This window comes from Sinohyriopsis cumingii, chromosome 4 (assembly GCF_028554795.1).
Source record: "Sinohyriopsis cumingii isolate HCF-2022 chromosome 4, ASM2855479v2, whole genome shotgun sequence".
Taxonomy (NCBI): domain Eukaryota; kingdom Metazoa; phylum Mollusca; class Bivalvia; order Unionida; family Unionidae; genus Sinohyriopsis; species Sinohyriopsis cumingii.
In genome coordinates, this window is record NC_142964.1 from 88,141,130 (window position 1) to 88,160,793 (window position 19,664).

At 32.7% G+C, this 19,664-nt stretch overlaps 1 protein-coding gene across 8 annotated transcripts in view; it reads left to right on the plus strand.

Moving 5' to 3' along the window:
• The window catches only part of LOC149801616 (uncharacterized), a 234,537-nt gene that overhangs the window by 115,589 nt on the left and 99,284 nt on the right, over window positions 1–19,664 (plus strand). For 5 of the 8 annotated variants that reach the window (XM_089955875.1, XM_089955878.1, XM_089955879.1 and 2 more), the window contains one exon: window positions 12,044–12,130. The exons of the other annotated variants lie outside the window; for them this stretch is intronic. In XM_089955875.1, coding sequence (XP_089812001.1) covers window positions 12,044–12,130 — 87 coding nt within the window. The remainder of the gene's footprint in view (window positions 1–12,043; window positions 12,131–19,664) is intronic. 8 annotated transcript variants of the gene reach the window in all.

The following is a 19,664-nucleotide window of genomic DNA, read 5'->3' on the forward strand; positions in this document are numbered from 1 at the left end:
AATTAACAATGAAACTATGAGATTAACCTGAGAATTCTTGTATTGAATAGGTGTCAACAAATATCAGATCCAGGGCATTCAAATAGGGCCCTGGGTCATGACCCAGGGGTTACAAGTTGTGACCACAGGGTCACAACTTTGAAACTATTGAGATTCCCAACAATACATACATACATACATACACACACACACACACACTCTTACACTTATTGAGCATGAAAACACAAACATACATGCTATTGACATTCATCCCTCGGTCCAGCCCTATCTCTGGGGATTTAGCCCTTGGGTCGTATCTGGGAAACTGTTTAGATCCCCACTCTGTAGCCATATATACACTCATTGTGCAGGAACAGACAGATTCAGATATGCAGCTAAAACTGATCATGGTTTTTTTCCTGCCCTCCTGGGATACAGACTTTGGAAATATGAGGGACATATCTGGTGAGCAAAAGGATATGTGTGATACAGACGTTCCAGTTAAAATTAAATTTCAGTCTTTGATTTTGTGGTTGGTAATTAAAATTTTGTTCTGTTCCATAACATGATGCAATCTTAGTAAAAAAATTTCTTGAGGTAATTCAGTTTTCATAAAGAATTTTCATCATAAATTTGAATTTTTTATATAAAGAGAGCTCTACTAATTACAACATCCCTTAAAATGATGGATGTTCTAAGATGATGCTGTTTTGTACAATACTTGGAGAAGAGTTATTTACAAACAATACGGTGAATCCATGATTAATAATATAAACAATTTCCAATAAACCATTGAAATATTTCCTTTAATGTACTCAAAAACATAGTTTTTCTGTTTTATTATATATTTTTTAAGTCAAAAAGAAATTCAGTTTTATATGGATTTGTTTCTCCATTCTCTGTCAGTGCAATTAATGGTTGTATTAACACATTGATAAAGAAGTTGCAAAATTAGGTTTAGGACTGACATTTTATGAATTTAAATTGTACATATAATGCTTAGATTGTGTATTTTGTCAGCTGAATGTTTTCATACGAAAATGAAGAGATTTTTTACAGATTGGTACAGTGAACACTACTGTAGAAACATGACAGAATGCTCCAGCATTCTTCAGAGGAAAACTTTCATACCATACACAGAACATTTTAATGACTGTGAGTGTATGTTTAAGGATTTTGATTATTATTTTGTTTATTCCTGTAAACACACATTGGTTATGTAAGTATGTTGGTAAGCTTGCAGTCTATATCAGTGACAGACACTGCATCTAAAGTTTGATTGTTGCCTTATTTTGGTTTGTAATTGACACTAATCAATGCCAGATTTCTCCGTTGTTTTCAGGCGTGGTTGTGATGACAGTTAAAATCACTACTTAAACAAATTTATTACTGTGTGATCATGATCAAGAGGTTTTCTTAAAAATATGTGCTGTTGTCGTTTGTTATAATAGGTATACGATACTGTACAGATGACAGAAAATCAAATAACAACTGGTCGTTTAAGTTCAGTCACTGACGATGTGAACGATTCATATGGAAAACTTATTATAAAAAGTAAATACTAACATAATTTTGTTCTACGTGGCTCATTTTTATGCCTTCTTTCTTCTCACTATTTCCCTGATTACATAAATGAATACAAGAAGGTCAACAGTCTTGACACGTTTTAAAATCTGTTCATCCTGATAGGGAGAGAGAGAAGGATGGGATAGAGAGAGGGAACAGAAGAAGAAAAATGAAATAGGCATAAATGTTTCAATACAAAACTGAATCACATTCATTAGAGAAGATATAATTCGCATATGAAAGAAAATACTTCCAAAAGTGATATCACCAAAGGGCGATAAAAGTGGTATTGCCACTGTGGTGATATAATTTTTGTCCCACTGATATACTTCACTATCTCACTTTGAAATATAAAAGTTTGTATCATGAATATTGCAGATCAGTTCGAATATGAGTGAACTCCCCTTGTATTAATGAGGTGTTCATGCATCTGTTTGGATGAGCTTGCTACCACTGTTAAGGCGATATTTCTGATGATACTTTGATCTGGCATAAGCCATCATCAGTATCTCAAACAAAGTTTAATAAGGAGCAAGAGTAATGTATATTACTAATGCAATCTTGTATCTGATTGGCTTATCCTGAGGGCTCGACTGTGTCTCACAAAATGCAAACTATTTTGTGGAAAATGAAGTTGATAAGGCTGATTGTTTATGAACACTTTCAAGGGTTAAAAGTACAAGACTTAACTTGAGTATACACACTACAGTTATAAACAAGAAAAAATGATTCAGCCATACATGTACAGAGTTTACGTAGGACTTGCATTTTTATTAAAGTGTTTCTCTCTCTCCAAGCACTTAAGGAAAATGGAAAGAGGGAATAAAAGAATATTTAATGCTATTCCTTACAACAGTAGTTTTATTACACCTTTGAGCCAAATACTACAAAACAACAGATATATTCATTCAGTTTTATAAAAATGTAAATTTAAGATAATAAAAAAATTTCATGATGTAAAATTTGTGCATGACTTTGTTTTTGCTAAAGACAATAACATCAGAAATAGGTTACTTAAAAAAAAACAGGTGGTGTAAATTGATGAACAAATTCTCACTTTTAGCTTTTACACACCTTTACTAGCATTCATTCATTAAAACTCCAAAGAGTAATTGTTTGCTAATGACAAGGCTACAGATGCTTGCAATTTCACTTCTTAAAGCAGCTTGTACAGACTTTTTGAAGTACTCTTGTAGATTGAGTGTAAACATAAACAATAATTATACTGATACAAAAATGTGAAAGTATTATATAGAACTATTTTACAGTAGAATATACAGTATACAAAAAGATGAGTTCATTCTTAGAGTACAAAAAGCATTCAGTGACTGAGAAAGGAGTTCTGAAGACATCTACATAAAAAAAGGTGAAGTCAGTGCCAATTTCTCTGCGTATCTGGGCAAAATGACAGGTGCTGGAGTGACTGGTTTTTTTCTCCCAATTCCCACCTAATAAAATTTGAAACAAATTGGGATTGCAGTTCCTATTTCCAAATTTTTTGCTTGTTGTATATGTTTTGACTGGTTTAAAAATTGCCAGTAAGAATAGAATTTTCCAGGTGTCTTTTTTTATCAACTCCGGATGCAAATGTATAAAAAAGATTTTTTTAAAGTTACATTTGTTCCCCGGGACTTTTACCTCTCAGGATGCCACATTTCTGATACAGCTGAATTAAATGAATGCTAACCATGCTTATTTGACTGGCAGAGATTGCTACCACTCAGAAGACCTTATTTATAATCCAATTTTGATCAGACTTGAAATATGTGCATCTATAGTCAAGTTCTTGGAGGATAGGCTGAAATTATTATTTATTATGTAGGCTAAGTTTCTGTTCCACTTTTGTTAAAATCTGGAATATAGGTTTTTGTGAAAAAGGACTTACACAAGTTTGATAATGAGTGAGAGCCATGCATATTAATGATCAGAATCAGATTGAGCTTTATTGATACACTAGAAACCATATTTCTGATCTGATTTTGATTAAACTTAGTATGTAGACTCAACTCTTCAGGATTTTAGATGATAAAAATTCTAACAATGAGATTCATGCAAATTTTAATGCGTCTAATGCAATAGGTGCTAATTTATTGCAATTCCAGGTATATTTTCAATTATTTTAGAGAATATATTTCTGATGAAACCTTCTACAATTTTTCTACGATAAATTTTTCGTTGTTTCATTTTGTTATACAAAACTGCATGATAACATTTATCCAGCCTACCTCAAGTGCAGATTGTAGATCACAGTTTTGTTATTAAGATTGAGATGATGCCCTGATTGATCTGTGAATGTAATTGTGATAGCCGATATTTTATTTTTTACACTAATAGGTTAGTAAATTATTTGCCATTTACTTACTTGCATTGATAAACCTGGTGGAACATCAAGAGAAAAACTATAAATAGTTTGTCCTTGGCTACCTTGTGCTGAATACGATCCAGTTGCAGTCAAGCAGTTCAATAAAATCTTAATCTGTGATGTTGACAGCTGATTCAGTATCATACCGTATTGTTGCAACTGTTGCAGATCCATACTGTTTATTGAATCTGAGCAATGATTTGATTGTATCTTGTTTACTGAGATCGATGAACAAGTTGTTTTTCAGTGTAATTCTTGATGGGTACATGTTACAGTTTGAAATGAGCTCAAAATTATCTGATGAAATACCACTGCTGCCAGCGGTTATAAAATATTTGATTGTTTTGTTGAGATCTGTAATGTTTTATGCACCTTGTGGTATCTTAACAGAATTCCATATGATAACTCATCCTGCTCTTACTCTGTGAAATCATCATTTAAGTTAATTTTTACATTGGACATAGCATGCCAAGCAGTAGCTGAAACTAAACCTATTACATAATGCATCCCTGGCCCAAGTTCGATTGGTGGATTATAAATAACAGAAAAGTTTGCACTGTCTGTCATAGTCTGAGATGAATCTAATAGTAATGCAGTTGATAACATTCTTATTTTATGTGATAGATAAAATTCAGAGTGCTTTGCGGTTAGCGAATCAAAATGCTGCGAATTAATTTGCCGTGATAAGATCACTATGTAAAATATAGTATTCATCAGATGTCAGATAACCATTTGATTGCAAATTAACTAAAATATCAACAATTTTGTTGTCGATTTCTGTGCTCACATTTCCGGCTTCTTTTGATGAGATTAATAGCATCAGTTGATCAACTATTTCAGCGTGGAAGTTATAGATCCTGACTCCATAGACTCTCTTTTCTACTACTCGTATCTTATCAAGACCTCCTGCAAGTGTACTTAATTTTTTTCTTCCATTGGTAAACCCTTTTTTTCCCATTATTATTCGCTTACCCTTTTTTCCCATTATTATTTGCTTAATTATCTTAATATGATGACCTACAATAATATTGTTTTGGTATTTGTCATATAAATTTCTTGCTTTTGATAGATCATCAGCTGGTTCCATATTGTGAGAGGCGCTTTCATTATTTGCTCTGATGGTTTCTAGTTGTCTAATGATTTCATTTCTTTCGTCTTACATTTTTTAACATTTTATTACAAGCACTAATTCTCTAAATAATTCTTTATCGAATGTTCTACACTCAGAATCAGAAATTTCATAAAAAATTTGTTTTTTTAGGCATATTAATAATTTGTTGTCGTCGGTCCTCTTTTATCTGCTTTAAAATCAGTTTTTGTATTTATTAATGATTTGATGTTCTCTACTTGTAAATTTTCTTAATCATTTCTTTCTGGGTTTCAGTTTGTTTACCTATTTGCTCAACAATTTGTTCAGCTTCTTCTGTCTTTCTTCAGCTATACCAAATAATCCTTTCTCTTATAATTTATTTTGATCTTCTGGTGATGCTACAGAAATATCTGGCTGTTTGCCAAGTACAGCTTCAGTCATAAATAGTCATGCAGTTTCTTCTGCTCTTTGTTGCTGCCAGCAATGTTCCTGTTCAACTTTTCTCTTAAATGCAGCTCTTGTTGCAACAAATTTCTTTAAGAACTGCTATTTGTTTTGCATCCATTTTTATAAGTATCTGTTAGATTAATTTTCACAATCTAAAAACTTGTCTATTCCACATCAAAACATGTGATTTTGATCTCATATTTTTTATCCACAAAAAAGAAATTGTGCTTTCCCTACACAGTTTATATTTTAATACATCTTCACACTGTTCTCATACTATATTTTGTATGTCAATGTTGTCAAGTTCAGTGAATACTACAAAACAACCTGTATTTCACCTGATAAATCGACACAAACAAGTACTCATATTTCCAGATTTATGTTGCCAATGCTAGAAATCCTTACCCAGGTTTGACATTGTTTCAGATATATACAGTTGACGATTTAATGTCATTGTAATATATAATGTCTGTTGATCCTCCATCGATCAGAGTTGCAAAAAATTTTTATAATTTTATACTAAACCTGAAAAAGGAGGTCAAAATAGCTGATGTTGATTGGCTAAACCCGGAAAGTGATGAGGAAGCAGGAACAATAAATATAATTGCTCAGATGAAAAAATTAACTTTAGATTCACTAGTTTAAATGAAAATGGTGACAACTTTGTTAGAGTTGCAGGAATGGGAGGCCCTCAACTGAAATAAGCAATCAGAGACTTTAATATAATTAGTAAATACTGTCCTGTAAGTGACTCTGAGGAACAGCGATTAAAAGTTGAAAAGTTGTTGATAAATACATTGAGCTAAATAAAGAAAATCTTTTGATGATTGAAGTCAAATCTAATCTTGTAAAAACGAATTATCTTGGCGCTAAAAAGCCAGAGCAAGAGCAACTAAAAAACTTCATGATGAGCTTGACAAACCTAATGAAACAACGAAACACAAGTTTCTTAAAAATCGTAAGCTCAAAGACACATTTGCTTAAAGACTAATATTTCGCATGCTAGGCATGGACTATTATGATAAAAAGACATTGGAAATGGTAGATAATAAGAGTAATACTTACCTTCTAACGTCATATCTAGTTCTAACAGACTCTGTCACTGGTGATAAAAATAAGTATATAATTTTAATGCTGCACTAAAGGCAGATACTGAGCATAGGATAGAGTCATATGATGATGTCGAAAGAGATATATTTTATCAGGAGTTTGACAGTATTACAACTGTAGAGCCTAATATTGATGAAGATTATGACATGCATCATAATTCTACAAAAAATTGTGTTAAAATTTTTTTTTATAAAAGCCGGAAAGTTACTAACAGAACCAAAATACAGAAATATCAGAAAGTTGATTTCTGGATACCTAAACCTACCCATCACTGACATAAATATAAAATAAGCAGATATTAACGGTCTTTTGAGTTTTTCAGCAGCATATGCAATTCTCAGGTAATATCTATGATTTAAAATTTTTAAACTGGGATGGTTATTTTGTTAGTTATGTCAATGAAACAGAAGATATTTATTGTGATAGAGTCATTGATATTACTGAAATACCAACAAATTTTGATCCTCCGTTTTCATCCTCAGTCCGTAAAATTTTAACAGTATATGATAATTACAGAGATTTTCTTGAAGATCCAGTTTAATAGTAAATTCATTGCTCTCATTGATGAAGCTGCTGCTAAAAATACATTTACTACATCGGTTGAAATAATAACTGAAACAGTTTCATAATGACAAAAAAAGAAATTATTGATTTCAGTCATCAGGTCTCTCAGACAATGACAGAGATGAGCTGATCAAATCCTGCAGATACTATCATAAAAAGCTTTACTGCATGAGACACGCCAGAAAATATTACAGCAGAATAATAGGCATGCTAAACTTCATTTCAGTGTTACTTACAACAGTTTGAGTAGCATCAGCAGGAGGAACAGCAAATCCATTACTCCTGATAGTGTCAGGGGCAGGTGTCATATTATCAGTAATTAAAAGGTTGAGTCAAATTTACGAGAACAAAAATACTTCTTGTAAAATAGCAATAGTTACCTACAACAAAATTCGTAATCAGTTTCGATCTTATCTCAGAGGGGAAAAGTCCATTATGTTGGACCTGATACGAGAACTGCGAGTCAAAGATAATTTTTTCGTTGCTATGATACCAAACAGAGTTATGAAATATGGAAGATATTACTGTAGAGGACACTATGTTAAAGATGAAAAGAACTCTTTTCCGAGGTAAGCATATGACAATAATGCTTGACAATGACAGGTACAACACGTATTTCAAAAGCAGAAATAAGATAAAGTTGTCTCTGGTTCGCAAGGAGGATTCAGATTATTTTAGTAAGCTTGCTTGGGTTACAGATTCGCTTTCTGATGTTGTTGATAACCTTTACAATCCAATCTCTCAGAATAAATATACTAACATCACAGTTGATGATGAGCTAAAAAAATAGTTATGTCAATAGTCTCACATGGAAATTTTATCAAGATGTTAGAACCAGGTTCTCTCATCAGTGTTAAGATTAATTTGTACTTGTTTTGTCATAATGATGAGAGTTATATAATAGCAAAAGCTGAGGCTCTAAAACTATCTCGACAAGTGGCTGTGTAAAATTTTGTGTGAAATATAAAATAAAAACTGCAATAGTGTTGTAGAAGGGGATTGTTTCTGAGCCAACCCTATTTTGTATGATGACTATGATGATTTTCTAGATAGGTCCACGAGTTAGATAATTGACTAAGAAATTGATTTTGTTGCCTCAGCAAAGTCATTTTCATATTTGTTTTGCTAGCTTGGGGTCTATGGGTAAGATTGTATGGTCGTCCTAGAACAAAATAGGGTTTTGGTTCAGAAACCCCCTTTTATAAGACTATTTCTTGCATTGGATTGGCTGAGCTTGTTACCACTCTGGAAGCCATATTTTTAAAATCACATTTTGATCAAACTTGGAATGTGAACTCATCAAGATATCAAATGAATTAAATTATGAGCAATACCTGTGTATCAGGGGTCAAGCTAGACTTGAATTTTAGGTAAAAGTGACTTCTCTGTTTGGACAGAACAGGATTTAGGCAATACTTTATTTAGAAGAAGAACATTATCTTATTTATTTTTTCTTAGTCATTTTGGCCATATGTCTCTGAAGGAAATCAATAGAAACTACATTGTAACGAATTTTAACTGAGTAACCAGGTTACATTATTGTAATTGCAAGTTAGTAAAAATGCATAATCAACTACCCTTAATCATTTAAAAAAAAAAATACTTTCTAAATGTTCACAAAATAATGGCACTTTGAAAGATTTCTAAACACATTTGAAACAACCCCTGTACCATGTATATGAGGGCAAATGCACATGTGTCTTTAGATCATACTGTTCTTCCTAGTTTCTTTGTTGCGGATTACACATTACCATAACTATTCATACATATTGCACTAAAATGCATAAAATTACAGACTTAGCTCCTTTATAGTCGGCTTACAAACTAAATCCTTAAGAATTCTTTCCAACCGAATCAACACAGACATGTGATAGCATCTTTTTTTAGGATGGTATTTATAATGTAACCATTTACTATATATGTAGCTTCATTTCAGCAGTACATTCATTGATAGGATTGCAAATTTATGGTTTATTTATTTGTCTACATACTTGTAGTAATTTTAGCATTGGTTAAATAGTATCTACCACAACATAGCATCGTCCCATATGTTTCTGACCTACATAATTGCATTTTAAAGCTAAATCTTAAATAACATAATACCTATGCTTTGCTTTGTATGAATTGTATATTTTTCTGAATATATTTGCCCAATGATTTATGAAAACAGACAATCTAGTAAACTGGTACTTCCCAGACACAGCAGTGTCCGCCATTATTTCCTCATCACTGGTTTACTTGCAGTTTCAAACTAATTTTATGATGAAATAGTGTACAAGAGGCAGTTAAAATATCCAGCTCACCAATTTTGTTCTTAAAACACAAATTGCTGTTTACATACTATTGTTCAAGATTTAGAACACAAGTTTGTATGTTTTTATCATCAAAGGATAACATGCAGAAATCAGGCAGTGGTAGCTGCTAACTTACTTGGGAAAGAATTAATGGTCGATCAGCTATCGAAACACATGAATGTGTGGGAGTTTGTCAGCATAATTGATATCAAAACTAGGCCTAATTACTGATGTCTTGATGAATACATTTTGTTACAACATAACATTAGAACTAACCTGGCTAAGGCGTGGGGACGTCTGAGAAAGTATGGTCAGTCAATATACCTCTAAATAATTCACAAGGCAAATTCGTTTTTGCTTTCCTAACAGAAGAAGGCAAAGTTTACATTTTTAGGTGACTTGGTCGCCCACTTCGCCAGGTAGCATGACCCCTGGTGTATATTAATAACCTGCTCTTAACGTAAATTTAATTAGCAGAGAGGTTTTCATCATGTTTGTTAAATATTGTCTTGTACATTCAGAATGTTTGATAAATTTGGTTATGAGCATGGTCAGTGCATATTTAAAAGGCAATTTTGTGTTACATTTGCTGAACTTGTTACCACAATGGAGATTGAAATTTAATGGAACTGGTAAATAAGCTTACGTCATCATTGTCTTGGACAGCTTCTATAATAAGTAAGATCTGCATAAGATTGATGAGATGATATGCATTTTGTTTGGCTGTTAACATTCTAGAGACTTTCTCATTTCATTTGATAAAACTCGGTGAGTGGGTTTATATTATTATGATCTTGGATAACTTAAGTTACATATGAGATGTATGCATATTAATTATTCCGTATCTTTGGAAGGAGTTCTTAAAAGACAGTAGTAAAAGAGGTAAAATTGATTAAGATGGCAAAGCTTGGAGGATAGTTTATATAGGGTTGTATTTTTACAATACTTATTTTGCCAGGCCAGTGAAATGGTCAGCTGTAAAGTTATTTAAGACAGGTCATTGGAATGACCAGCTGTAAAAATATTTAAGTCGGGTTAACATTACATGGTCCTTTTGTTCTTATGAATTTAATTTTGAAGATATCTATTTCTTATTAAAAATAAAAATGTATATCCTCCATTACTATTTCAAAGTTGTACAGTAGTAGTTGAATATATCAATATTGTTTTAGGGTGCTATGGAAACAGAAATTTGCATGTTTATATTTACATAGGCCCTTAGATTAGCACTATTTAAGAAAAGATACAGTGTTTTGGTTTAATGAAAGTACCTAGTCTTTTTAATTACTTTTTATGCCCCCACTACTTGCGTCAGGGGCATCTTGCATTGGCCCTGTCTGTCTGTCCATAAGTACATTCCAAAAGCTTGTTAGCCCTGTTGTTAAAACCACTCATCATAGTCAGATGAAGTTTGGTGGACATATTTGATGGACTCATGTAGATAAACAGATTTAAGTTTCAGACTGTTGCTGATATTTTGTAATGTTGTACACATTTTAACTCTTTGTACAAAGACCTTTTTTATTTAAAAAATCCTTGCTTGTATGATTAAAGCAAGAGGACAAGAGGTTGACATGTTTCTGTACATTTTGCACACATGGATCTAGTTTTGGCCTGCAGTCATTAGTATGTAAACCACACTTCATGTTCATTAATTTTTACTGCAGAAAAACTTAGATGATAGAAATGGTTACTACAGGTAAAACCCGTTACAACATGATTCGTTATAATGAGATTCTGTTCATAACATGGTGGCAGCATGGCTCCCATATTTTTATTTAAGGTGGCCTCTTTTTAACATCCTAAATACATGCTCTCGGAAAAACCAATTGTTTGTATCCTAGCAGATTTTTAATCCCAACATTGTGTTTAATGTTGCCTTAGCTTCCAAAATTTTCTAAAACATTCTGCAGTGTTATATTTATTAACAAAAATAAAGAAAAGCTATCAAGTTCAGACAAGTTGAAAGATTTTTTAATAGAGTCGGCACTGCTTGATGTTTGGTGGAAGTAAATCCGGTGAACAAAACAAAGGATATATGAAAGGATATACGATCAGGAGGTTAGTTAAAACTGATGACATTGAAATTTCAATGCACATTTTCTATGGGGATGTTTTTTGAAAAATTGGTTAACGTAATCCTGCTTATATCATGATGGTATTCTTTGGACCCCGAGCATCGTGTTATAATGGGTTTTACCTGTACTTTGAAGAAAATGAAGCAAGCTGAATGATATTAATGGAATATATATTTCAAAATTGTCATGTAACTTATTACAGAAAATTACTTTAATATATTTTCAATAATGTTAAATGTTGCATTAATCTATTTTGATACGGATTTGGATTAAACAGATAATACAGTGTATAAGTCTTGAATCGAACATTTTCAAAATTGTGAGAATCATCGTTAATATTACCCTCACTGTCTTGATAATGCTTTGATGCCACTGGTAATAATGCATTTCTTCATTCAAGTGACTTTTTGATGTTGAGGACTTCTGTAATACATTCCCATGATGTTCTACTGTTTTGAAAATGGTCTGTCATAGTTGTGAAATATGACATCCTCTTTTGAGCATAACTGTCTTTCTATCATGTCCCATCATATTTCCCTTCACTCTGTAACAGGACCATCTAGAGGAGGAAATAAGAGCCCAAAAAGCAGCCTCCCCACCCCAGTTTGTCATAGAGCAGAGAACACTGGAAGCCTACAGAGTATGTGTTCCTTATTCATCATTTCTCTTATTATCACCATTGTTGTCCCTCTACAATATGATCATATCTTATTATGTATGGATTTAAACATATAGTATCTGCAGATATCAAGGACTGATGAACGTTGCTTCTCTTCCCTTTGTGCATTTCAATTATTTAATGAAGCAGATTGAAGGATTTGTTTGGTTATAATACTAACTGCTATGGAGTTCTGATTCACGATGTCACTGGCTTTTAGCATTATAGAAAGATTTTTTCAGTTATCACCCTTTCAGTTGATGAGTCTGCTTGGAGCACCACTGTTGCATCTGCCATTACATTACTGTGAAGCACCATAAAAAAAACTGAAACTTACATTGAAAAGTGAAATGTCTGAAGCGAGATGTTTGTTGCTTGATGTATTTTGCAATATAAATGAATGGACTGACAACATGAGACAGTGGCCAAATGTCATGTACGGCGACTTCTCCAACAATTAAATCTCAGTGAAAGCAGCAGATAAAAAAGAAATGAAGAACTTTAAAAGCTTGCAAAAGTTATAACTACCTCCAGAGTGGAAATGTCGATACAATTTTGCACAATACATCAACTTTGGAGAATAAAATTTTCATGAAAGGAAAAACACGCTCATCAAAATCAGTAAATACAGTAAATTAACCTTTATGTTATTTGTACAATGGAGGTGGGTTGTAACTGAGAATGGGTGGTGTACATGTATGCCAGGGAAAGGACAAAAATCTTGCATCTGCCGGGAGTTACTTTATTTTCATATTCCAATTTAAGCTTTGGAAATGGATTTCTTTGGTTGGCCTTCCATCTAAAAATGTTCTGAACAAACAGAAACCTTGTTAGTCAGGATTTTTCTGTTTAAAGCTTTCATCCACTCGAGTTTCAGACACCCATCTGATGGCATAATGTGAAATTTGTAAGGGACTAAACACACGCATTTAATGTGGATTTTTGTTTTTCACTTAAGGATTCTTTTCATCTGTTTTCATGGTGTTTGTTTTTGTAATCATATCATTATATATATTTTTTATCTTATAGGTGTTGTCTAATGTTGTAAAGCGCTTAGAGCTTCTAAAGATTAGGCGCTATACAAAGTCCTCATTATTATTATTATTATTATTTATTTTTCTTGAGTTGGTTGTACATCCACTGACTGCACTTGAAGTTCCACTGCCTTTTATGAATGTTGCTTTGATATCCGTAAAAAAAAACAGCAATACATGTACAATCAAGAAACACTAAATGTAAACACAACACAGCTGATATTGTGACAGAGGAATTTTCAGGAGTGTAATGACTGATGTACCAGGTGACAGAGAATGGCAGTGCCTATGAAAATTGGCTCAGTGCCAGATAAACCTGTGTATAGTGAAATCAGGCAAAATATCATTGGGGTCAGACTCCTTCTGAAAATAATAAGATGGTTGCATAATATTGCAGCCTATGTGTACCTTATATACTGTACTCACTCAACCTATGTGTACAGTATATACAGAGTCCAAGTGCAAACTACACAGACCCAGACCTGTAGTCGCAAAATTGTTTTGGCAGATCTTGTTCTGTGCAGTTTAATAGAAGTAATAAGTAGAACAAAGAACATAGAGCCTGATCTGCAGGTACATTATGCCATGGCAGATCATGGTTTATGATGTTTGCATTTGGACTCAACTTGATATGCATGTGCAATATACTGAGGCAGCTGTATTTTATTGCATCCTTGCATGAAAAAAAACCATCCTAGTTGTGAAACATTAATTTGTCTAATTAATTTTTAAAATATTTTCTGAATATTTATATAAGCTTAGGCTTTGCCTGCCAATGTACCATGAATGTAGAAAAGTGGAGTTTGTCAGTCCTGGGTATTCGACAGTTGGAGGTATCATTGTTCATTGGGTCTTCTCCTTATTCGAAGCAGCCTCTGAATTCACAAAAATTGGTATTCCATGAAAAACAGTGAATTCAAAGTAATTTGCATAATACATACATGTGTATAAGTAATAGGCTTTCATTATTGCCTCCCTTTCAAGCTGATTCCATCTTATAGGCCATCTTTCTATTAGCAGTTTATGGCAAAGATGGATTCCATGAAAAATTAATGATTTGCATAAACCATGCATGTTGCTGAATAATGGCATTGTGAACTGAAGTCTTATATGAAGATTTTAAGCAAGAAAATTTTTGTGTTGTTATGCAAAGTCTTTACAATTTACAGGTCCTATCAATAGAAACTTTGTTGTTTTTTGTTTTTTTACCAAGAAGATGGCAAACACCTTCATCAGGGGAGGCTAATTTGATTGTATCTGACAGTTATATAATGATGTATACATTCAAGACCAATAAAAGTGAATATATTTTCCAGATATATGGAAAATCATATCCTTTCTCCTGCAAAATGGAAAGTCATATCAACATGGGGTTTTTGCTAGAAAACTTATGATGCCTTGTTAGTCCTAAATGAAAATTTGTAGGTCCTAAATAAAAATTATGCCAATCTGGCATCCAGCATGTCCACTACAGCAGTCAGTTTGTAAATTTTGTTATTTCAGAAGAATATCATTAAGTCTGTTGAGTAAATTATACTTGGGTCCCAGGGAAGGCACTTCTAATGTGGAGCAGTTACCCATATGTGCAATTCATAATTTTGTATCATTTTCACATGAACTTTGAGTAGTCAGAGTGCCCTGACATATATTTTTTTAAAAGTTCTTTCACAAAGAACCATGTATGTTTAAATGGAAGAGCCAATATCAGAGACGATTTCACCATTCTTTACTTAAAAGGAAGAAATGGTCTTGTCATGAATTCCTGGAAACTCTTTCCAGCCAGTAGTGCTAGAGTCACTGCAAGGGACTCTTGTTATAATCATAATTCAGTCTCATAAATTTCATAAAGTGCATAAAGTTCACTAGAACCCAGTCAAGATTGTATCCTCATGGACAGAAATTTTAAAGAAAGGTTGTTTTTTAGAGAAACAAATCTCAAAACTCGCTTCCGATTGTGTTCAAAGGGAGACAGTTTTTATTGTATCAAAGGATGTCATGATCTTTTATAATTTATTTTGTCATCTGCTTATGGTTAAGCTTGTGCTTTAAGACTTGAAGCATTATGTCCATCTTGTAGCAATCTTACTAATCAGTCATTTGTTAAACCAGCCTCTTTTTCTTGAAACCTTAAACACAAGCTTTAACACAAGCTAAGAGGTACAAAATTAAAAATACTACAAACATCATGTGATAAAACTATGCTTGAGTGTAGAGGATCTCAAATGAGTATTGATTTCATATTGAAATTATTCAATGACTTTCAATAATTCAGAATTAAATCATAACACCTTTGAGATCATTTGTATCACATAGTTTGTATTTTAACAGACGAGTGCAAAGAGATAGAAGAACAAATAATTCTCAACAGTATTTGCTGCTGCCTTAAACATTGTATATAACAAAATAATCCCAGGTGCAAGTTAACGTTAAGTACTTATTAAAAATATCAAACAACATTGCTAAATACCATTTATTCAAAATAATACTTAAAGAAAGCTGTTCTCTTTAATATTAATTGAACAGGTAGAAAGAAAACATCATTTTAATGTTCAACATTTTCACAGGAAATTCCTGCTTATTAGCTTGGTTCATTTGATCCGATACAAAACAGGACATTTTAATGTGATCTTTTTGTACATTCATTCCCAAATTTATTTTTTATTTCTCCATGAAATTTGAGAACAATTGTAGTATTTGGATGTACTGGTAGATTCAATAGCATTTTTCCATTTTACAGATATAGGAATTAAGGATTGGCCACTGGTGGTGAAAGTTTTACTGGAGATCTTACTCAGATTGGATGAGAGTTGCCAGATTGTATTTAGTTGGCTGTAGTTATTGAAAGACTGACTTTTTGTGTGCCAGATATCTGATTGATTTGTTGTCATTGAATTTTTTAATTAAATGCTTCTTGGCACTGCCTTTTGACAACCATTTTTTGTCTGTGGAGAGGCCAGCACCCTTTTCATCAGAGAGGCAAGTTTTTTTAATTTCAGTAGGTTGATATATGAAAAAAGTTTGTGCAGAGGGTGGTGCACAAGAGTCATACTGTGTGAAAGTAGCAATATAAAGCAGTCTGTCTGCATTACAATAGATTTCTGGGCATTTCTGAACTTTTTCTGCATAGGTTTATTTGCCATGGTTCCCATGCATTTCTGGAATTATTGAAAAGGTCTAAAATTTGAAAATTGCTTGGTCTTGAAAATGTCTGGACAAAATGAAAAATGACTAAAATATCGTGGAAAAGTCTTAATTTTTTGTCATTACAGAAACCAGCACTTGGGAGAAGTTTTAGTATATGGATAAAATCTTGTAGTTTACGTTCTACTTTTTCATCTCTTTACACTTAACTAGTAATTTTCAAGTAAAAATAGCCTCATTAGGTCAATAAACTTGTCCCATTGTTAGGTCTGGAAATTTTTATTGTTTGGTCTGGTAAAGGTATAGAATTTTTTTTATCAGTTTGTGGCAGGAACCCTGAGTTGCATTGGACAACATGTTAGGTTTACTCATTTCTCCCACATTTTTGGTTTCATTAGGCAAATGTTCCCATTATTACATAATGCTAAAAAGGTGAATGTTATGTGATAAAAAAAAGTTAGAAATACCTAACTTATTAAGCTTTGGTTCCATTTTTTTAAACTTCATATTATGGAGATGGATCGGAGGCTTCATATTTAATTTTGGATTTTGAGCTTGTGTTAAATTTTATGTTTAGCAGGGAATGTACTTGTTGTCCTATGTGAGATGTAAATTATTTTTATCATTATTTATTGAGGGGAGTTGTTTAGGCTTGTAGTGAAATTAATAATGTCTCTTTTGATGCTAAATACACAGGTGGAGGTGTATGTGAAGCATTGCGCTATATATGCAAGTGTTGTAGGGTGGTGCAATGAAAAGGGTATTGGGAGAGATATCAAGGGTACTTTATCACTCACGTTTTCTTTGCCAGTACCCTCCGAGTCCACAATCCTGCAGTATTATGAGGGTCACACAAGATAATATTGTCTAACCGATATATAATATGATTGTGGTTTTATTGCAAAGTTTTAATAATTAGCTTTTGTTTACCCACATGTCACATGGATCTCCTTGATGCACCTCTTGCAGCTTTCTTGGAAATTGTTGCATCATCCAAATCATATTTCTGAAAGCATTCAGTCAGTTTAAATTACATCATTATGATCATTGGTCAGTAGCAACTCACATCATTATAATCATTGGTCAGTAGCAACTCACATCATTATAATCATTGGTCACTAGACACATCATTATAATCATTGGTCACTAGCAACTCACATCATTATAATCATAGGTCAGTAGCAACTCACATCATTATAATCATTGGTCAGTAGCAACTCACATCATTATAATCATTGGTGAGTAACAACTCACATCATTATAATCATTGGTCAATAGCAACTCAGATCATTATAATCATTGGTCAGTAGCAACTCACATTATAATCATTGGTCACTAGCAACTCACATCATTATAATCATTGGTCAGTAGCAACTCACATCATTATAATCATTGGTCAATAGCAACTCACATTATAATCATTGGTCAGTAGCAACTCACATTATAATCATTGGTCAATAGCAACTCACATCATTATAATCATTGGTCAGTAGCAACTCACATTATAATCATTGGTCAATAGCAACTCACATCATTATAATCATTGGTGAGTAACAACTCACATCATTATAATCATTGGTCAATAGCAACTCAGATCATTATAATCATTGGTCAGTAGCAAAGGTGCTGCAATCAATTTCATGAGTTAGATGTTTGTTTATAATGTAGTTGAATCAATCTGACACCATGCATAGTCACGCACATAAAGTCCAACAGTGGGTTTAACAGAATCAATCTGACACCATGCATACTCGTGAACATAAGTCCAACAGTGGGTTTAACAGCATGATGCACACTGATTTCAACAAATTATATAAGGAGATTATATAATTCCTAAATGGAACAAATCAGAACATGCAGCTGCAGCAAGTAATCAAACGAATCAACACATGGAACTTACAAACATATATGATTGATATATAGATCTGACACAGGTATGATGAATGCATGCTATTTATGAACAGATATGATCGGTCACCATGAATGATCAATCATCTCTAGAGCTTGTAAACAAATATGAACAATGTATGGTTCATTCACAAGTAAGAAGTTATATATAGTTGTTTTTCACTTGTATAGCAATATTGAATTATATTTTCACCTGTCAAATGGTCAAAGAGCAACCACCCATGGTCAACTCCTTCCAGTCAGCCGAAGGATCCCATGAACCACCTTATTTCCTGTGGACCTGTTAGTTGTACAGCTTTGGTCTCTCACTACATGTAAACCAATACCATTCTTCAAGCCAGCATCACCATCGACTGCAGCATACACGTTACATGAAACCCTTCATGAAACAGCTAACAATAGAATAACTGAGCTCTGTAGTACATGAGACATGGTTAACTAAGATTCCAGTGATATTCATTGTACAGTGATAATTGGCTTTGTTAAACATTGAATTAATGCATGAGAACTATTGTATGAGATTGTTATTATAAAAGCCATTTTCATAAATGAATCTGTGTTGACAAAAATAATTTCACAGATTATAAGAACTCAGACATTACTCCATTACTCATCCTTTAATGCATGTAACATATAATGAAAGTAAACTTGTGTATTCATTTATAAAGCCTGGCAGATTTGAAACAGACAATGGTCTATTGATTTTATGACATTCAGTAACATAGGTCTAACTGTATATAACATTAAGAATAGGTTCCCAAACTATATATATATATATATATATATATATATATATATATATATATATATATATATATATATATATATATATATATATATAACTATTGCATAAAATAGATAGCAAGAAAGAATACAATTTTGTATTTCACTTATATTTACAGAGGAAGATTGCTTCTGCAAAATGGACAGCTTTCTGACAAATCTCATAGTATTGTGATAATACACTGAGAATTTAATGTATAGATCACCTTTTAAAGTCCTGGCAATGGAAATGAAATTCCAAGCATGTGCATTTCATGTAAAGCAGAAAAAAATAAAATGTGAATTCAAATAGCTAATAAAATCACCAATTACATGCAAACTTTGCCTGAAGAGAGTAAAAATATGTACTACAAAAAGTTGTCTAGTCTTAGATTCAACAATCCCAAGTATGATGATCACTGACAAATTTCATTATGTGATACTTGTAGTTTTGTAAGACGGTTAGACTGTGTACTGTGAAAGAAAATTATTTCACATGTAAAGTTAAAGAAATAATTATATTTTATAGATATGCTGTGACACTGTATTTCAGGCAGGCATTGACATTATTTACTTGTTTTCTCAGTATCTACATGTTTCAGTCGTTATACTGTCAAACTTGTATTAGTAAGTGATCACAGTATCATATGTATGAGGTTTACGATATAAAA